This window comes from Abrus precatorius, unplaced genomic scaffold, assembly GCF_003935025.1.
Source record: "Abrus precatorius isolate BTA unplaced genomic scaffold, Abrus_2018 Scaffold11, whole genome shotgun sequence".
Lineage (NCBI taxonomy): Eukaryota > Viridiplantae > Streptophyta > Magnoliopsida > Fabales > Fabaceae > Abrus > Abrus precatorius.
The window spans coordinates 5,203,029-5,209,487 of NW_020874303.1; the positions used below are offsets into that span (position 1 = coordinate 5,203,029).

The following is a 6,459-nucleotide window of genomic DNA, read 5'->3' on the forward strand; positions in this document are numbered from 1 at the left end:
CCACGTAATTCAACCCTTCATTGGAACTAATACAATTTCTACGTCACGAAAAAAAAAACCAATTATTTTATAAATAACTTCAAATGAATTTTTATTGTAAATTATCCCAAAATCATCTTAAGAGCAATTCATTGTTTACACTCATTCACGAGTTTAAAATTAATACAAACTCTCTTTAATCAATTGACATTGAAAGCACTACAACAAAGTCATTACATTCCCTTTCAGAAATAGAACATTTCCATATACAATTTTTATTTGAGAATTAAATTGTAAAATAACAAAAATTGATATTATTAAGGTTAATAAATTTGAACCTTTCATTAATTTTAAAATAAATTTTGCATGCAAAATGCTAATTCACCGATCGATGCACCGCTTATTTACAAACACATGATATCTTGTAACAAAAACTAATATATATGACAACTTCAAGAGATTATCTGGTGAATTTATTTTTTAATCTAAATAGACTTTTTATTAATGAATGCAATTTTTTTTAAAAAAATCAATTGTTAGAAAGTTATAAATTCAAAATTACACTAACTAAGATTTATATCTTTTAAGAATTAGAATAAAAATTCATCTTTGAATATATTTTGATCACCCTCGCTCGTAATTTCATGGTTTAATTTGATATACTAATGTAAGAGGGATGGGAGATGGAGGAGAACATAACTGTCAATAACAGATGCTTGCTAGCTAAGTATCAACCAGACGATCACTTTCTTTCAGTTCATCATCTTCCACACTCAACCAATTCTCTCTCTCTCTTTCTTCAGCTGAACTATACCCATCACCTTCACTCCCTCCCACCACACTCCCCACACGCTATAACCATTCTCTTTCTTCTTCGGAGCAATGCCCCAATGACCCCAAACTCCATTCTCACCCACCCAGAGCTTCTTCCAGTTCTGGGGTACTCTCGTTGAAGCCATGCCTTCTTCTTCTCCAAAGTCCTTCCTCAGGCGCCCTCCACCATTGTTCAAATCACGCAGATCCTCCTTCTTCATCCTCTTATGCCTCGTCCTCTTCCTCTTCGCTTTCTTCTTCGCTTTTCTCAGACCCGTTCCCACCTCTCACTGCCTCAACAGCAAACCCAGATCGGTTAGAGTGCTCTGGGACCATGCCTCCTCCACCCAAAGCACTTCCCAAGTTGAAATTAGGCATAAAGTTATGGCCTTTGTGGGCATTCAAACTGGGTTTGGATCTGCGGGTAGGCGCCAATCTTTGAGGAACACTTGGTTTCCTTCTGATCCACTTGGACTCCAACGGTATTAATCTTTGGTGTCTAATTATTGATATTTTTCAATTTTGGAGTTTTCAGAAATGTGAATGATTTGTTGCATAACTGTTGTGATTGACGCTAGGTCCTTCTGATCCACTTGGACTCCAACGGTATTCATCTTTGGTGTCTAATTATTGATATTTTTCAATTTTGGGGTTTTCAGAAATGTGAATGATTTGCTGCATAACTGTTGTGATTGATGCTAGGTTCTTCTCTGTATTTATGTGACTTAGTTTAGACGAGACGAAACAAACTAAATATTTTGGGCAATTTGTGTATACTGCTTGCTACAATATCAAGGCTTTAAATTGTAGCTGTGGTTATTGTGTGGCTACGAGAATTGTGAGCTGATGCGGCTGCAATTGCAATCATGATGTAGTTGCATACCCTCCAAGACCATGATTCAGCGGTCTTTGTTGCAGTTGCATATGCAATTTCAAAACTTGATATGTAGCTAACAGTATAATGCTCAAAGGGTGTTGTTTGTTTTGCTGGTGGGTAGGGTATTTTGAGGGAATGTGTCTGAAAGTGATGTAATTTAATGTGCTTGGTGCTGTTTCTTGCAGCTTGGAAGAAGCCACCGGCTTGGCTTTTAGGTTTGTTATTGGTAGAACCGGTGATAGATCAAAGATGTCTGCACTTCAGAAGGAAATAGCACAATATGATGATTTCATTCAATTGGATATTGAAGAGGAGTACAGTAAGCTCCCGTACAAAACGTGTGTGCTGAGAATTACTAAACTGTTGTACTTTATGTCTATAATGTGTTGTTAACAGGAGTTTGGTCATTTATTACAGATTGGCTTTCTTCAAAGCTGCTTATGCACTCTTTGAAGCCGACTTTTATGTCAAAGCTGATGATGACATATATTTAAGGCCAGGTGCCATATTTTTCAGGGATTTACTTGGTTAAATATGGTGATAAATTTTGTTTATGAGATTAATAATTATCCATATAATTGGGATTTATGCAATCATGTTCAATATGTTAGATCGTCTTTCATTACTACTGGCAAAAGAGCGATCTCATCCTCAGACTTACATAGGATGCATGAAAAAGGGACCTGTTTTCACTGATCCAAAACTCAAATGGTTAGTTTTGTTTAGATTAAGTGTATTTTATATCAAAATTTTATTTTTCCTGTCATGGCTCAATTTTCCCTATTCTACACCTTTTATCATGTCACTTTTTGTTGGGATGTTGATAAAATATTCCATTATTAAAATGGTTCTATCATGGCATGAGATAAATATTAGGACTAGTCAGTTGCCATCTTGACTTGACTTTCTTTCTAGAAAAGAAAAATAGATTACTAATATTACTTGTGCAATTTACAAATCAATAGTTACTAGCTTGAGAGGTCAAATGTCTGTTAGTAAACTTTGCAAGCAGAATTAAATTTTAATTATATGCATCTGCCTAAAATTTTCCTTTCCTTTTTTTTTTAACTCAACTGCTTTTAAAGATTCAAATTCTTACTCAATCTATATGTAGTTTTTTTGGTGGTAACAAACTTTTCTAAGAAGCAGGGAGGAGAGTGAGACTACAGATTTGAAGTTTGCATGTGTGTATGCTCTATATATGAGGATCAGTGATTTCAACTGTGGTTGAATTAAAATAAATGTACTAATTCAGCTAGGATCTAATTGAAAGAGGATATTATTAAACTATGTGAACTTTAGGTGTACCTTATTACATTGATTTTTGAGAATCAAATTCAAATAAATATAAATATATCTATTCTAGTCTCAAAAAAGTGGCAGTGTCATGTATGCTGAGATGAAAAATTATCACCATTTCATTAAGGGACTGGATTAAGCAATTTTAGGCCTTTGATGGACTGGATTGCCCATAGCAGGTTTTTGGGGCATGTTTTGATGGAAGAGGAACAAGAAAAAGGGTAGAGATGGGAACGCTTTAAGTAAGCCTTCCATGTGTCTTGATGTTTATAAAATGAAGGGAAGAAAATGAATGACTGTCCTCTAAGGTCCTCCATTAGTTATTTATATGGACATTTTAAAGTTCCTCAAATATAAGGATTTTAAACAACCAAACAATGGGAAAGGGAGTCATTATTTAACCTTTCATTCCTCCTTCCCCATCTCTTTTCTATCTTTTTCTTTTGATTTCTTTCCTTTCTTCACTTCCAACCATGCAAACATACCTTAGGGATCAAATTGAGAATTTCTCAACTTTGTTGGTGACCTAAATTGTTTTACCTCCATTTTTCTTGGGCTGAAAATTTTATGCTGTGTGATATCTGGTCACCCCACTTGTTTGCCTTTTGGAGTAATTATACTGAGAAATCTTGCAGGTATGAGCCACTAGCTAATTTGCTTGGAAAGGAATATTTTCTTCATGCTTATGGTCCTATCTATGCTCTTTCTGCTGATGTTGTATCAAGCTTGGTAGCTCTTAGGAATAACAGGCAAGTTTTCCTTTTTCCTTTAACTTATTGCTTTGTCACTTGACCTTCAATAACAATAGGTTCACAAATAATCACATGCATCTGTTAGCAATAGTTGTAGTAATACTTGATGCACTTGTTGATATTTAGGTGTTAGATATTTTTTTTATTCATTTGTTTAGATCAATGTGATAATATTAGGGTTTATGGTTTAGATCAATGTGATAACAGTAGGTTCACAAATAGTCACATGCATCCGTTATTCTGTTAGCAATACTTGTAGTAATACTTGATGCACTTGTTGATCTTTAGGTGTTAGATATTTTGTTTATTCATTTTTGTAGATCAATGTGATAATATTGATTTCTTGGCCTGCTGCATATCTTCTTTTCCTCTATTTTATTTCTTGGGTTTTGCATATTCATTCACAGGTTTGGGTTGAATACTGTCTGTTTAATATCTTCATCAGAAATGTGTCTGAGTGGTGGATTTATAGACCATCTGCTTTGGTTTTGGTTAAAATACACGAATGTCTAATTATTTCTTGTGTGTATCTTGGAATAATTTAGAATGTCTAAAATTATCTTTTAGGATTAGTTTCCATATTTCCTATATTTCATGAATTTAAATAAGGGTTAATGCTTTATGTTTTGTGTCATATTGTCACACATCATATCAAATCAGTCTCAATGTATTCTTTCTATTTTATCTCCTTTTCCTTCCTCTATACCTAAAACCCTAGAATCTCAATAGTTTCTATGGTTGTTCCTGATGAAAAACAAAACCTGATAGTCCTAAAATATTATGTTTATTCATGTCAAGTTGTTTTGCTGATCAAAGTAGATTTGAAAATTTGCTATTATTATTATTATTATTATTATGGAAGATATGTCTGTGCCATGTGACCTCATAGTTTACTCTTGCAAAAGAGGCAGCGATTTTGCAGTCCTAAGGTTCATGGTTTAATTTTGTAAAGAGGTTATCATTAATTCTTTATAATTATCATCATTAAATGGTTTCATTATCTAATAGTCATCGAAGTTGTTCATGGTTCTTCTTAGTTCTTTCAGTAACATCGTCAAATGAATCATTAAATTGTTTGGAGGTATGAGCTGAGATGATTTCTTGGTGTCTTTTTCTTCATTCAATTCATACAACATTATACTTTGGACCTAAAAGATTAGTTCTACAAATCTTAAAATGTGTTTCTTTTTTTTCTCTTGCCACAAAAGCAAGAAGGTCGTGGTGGATAAACATGATGACATGGACGTTGTTCAGTTCCTACCCCTTCCCAATTCCTATTATTTTGAATGCAATATTTACGTTGTTTTTTTATTTTCAATCACAGTTTCCGGATGTTCAGCAATGAGGATGTAACCATTGGAGCTTGGATGCTTGCAATGAATGTCAACCATGAGAATAATCATGAACTTTGTGCTCCAGAGTGTACATCCACATCAATTGCTGTGTGGGATATTCCAAAATGTTCAGGTTGGTGTTTTTCCTAACCCAAAATATTAGTATTAGACTTTAGGAGTAGGTATGATAACATTCCCTTGGATATTCTGAAAATTGCATGAAATACATGCACTTGACTACATCATAGATGATTTTTACTTCAAGTTTCTCAATGTCATCTTGTATATTTCTGTCCCATTTAGGTGATTTTTTTTAAATAGTGATATTTGAGAGTAAAAGGAATGCATTGCTAAGTTTGCAGTTGTCCAAGTAAATGGTCACATGCCTAACAGCTAGGCAGGCTATGCATTCATAAAATTTAAAAATGATCCTTCACATGTTTAAAGATCGAATATGATCTGATCCATAATATAGGATTTTTTTAGGGGGTGATGTTCTTTTACAAAGAGTAGTGTATGATTAGATCTTTAGTGAGCATGTAATTATGTTTGGTCAAATATATCTTGCGTGTTTTAATTAAAAGAAATTATTTTTTCTAATGATCCCATAATTGTTTACCTGTAGGTCTCTGTAATCCAGAAAAGAAAATGTTGGAACTCCATCAAATGGAAAGCTGTACTCAGAGTGCAACTGTGGAATCTGATGAATAGTATTTGTCCGTTTAGTTATGAAGCCAAGTAAGCTATGAAGGTGAACTGCTTGCTCTTGTCATGCCTTACTGCCTTGAGCAGCTACCATTGCAATCCTTTTCTATTCATTGATCTTTCTCCTTCTCATTCATATTTCTTCACGACAGAAGACAAATTGATGCGTTTTGCTTTCTTTCTATTTTCACAGACACAGACACACACACAAATTTTCCTGACAATTTTCCCTTATATTCTCTTCCCATTTTCTTCCTACCTTCCTTAGGGAGGAAGGCTTTATAGTTTATATAGAGCATGAGAAAATACAGACTTTACGGATGATGATATCATTTAACTTCACTAATTTCCCAATTTTAATGTCATTCTTTTTTATAGCGTCAAGAAATGGGCCTTATTGTGGTAATTAAGGGTTTGTGGTTTATCATCAAGCCTTGCGTTTATACTTCCCTCATCAATTCTACAATGGGAATTGAAATATGCAACTCGAAATGTATATATCAATTGAATCTCTTTCGTGTTATGGATGGAGTAAGGTTTTACCAAAGAGAATGGTGGAAAATATGATTAGAGCAAGAAGTATCCTCCATGGCAGAGAGGACAAAAATATATAACTTTGAGAACATAAATCATAAATGCCTTCAGATAATAATATTCTCTCTGTTTTTTTTGCATATCAGAAATGGCAGCGCTAAAATAA

General features: G+C 33.8%; 1 protein-coding gene across 1 annotated transcript; it reads left to right on the plus strand.

Moving 5' to 3' along the window:
- Positions 1-767: 767 nt before the first annotated feature.
- LOC113854853 (probable beta-1,3-galactosyltransferase 13) lies at positions 768-6,000 on the plus strand. The gene is made up of 7 exons (XM_027486123.1): positions 768-1,274; positions 1,855-2,007; positions 2,087-2,169; positions 2,281-2,380; positions 3,604-3,717; positions 5,045-5,187; positions 5,680-6,000. Exons 1-7 carry the CDS (start codon positions 937-939, stop codon positions 5,763-5,765), a joined length of 1,017 nt encoding a protein of 338 aa, XP_027341924.1. The 5' UTR covers positions 768-936; the 3' UTR covers positions 5,766-6,000.
- Positions 6,001-6,459: the final 459 nt, after the last annotated feature.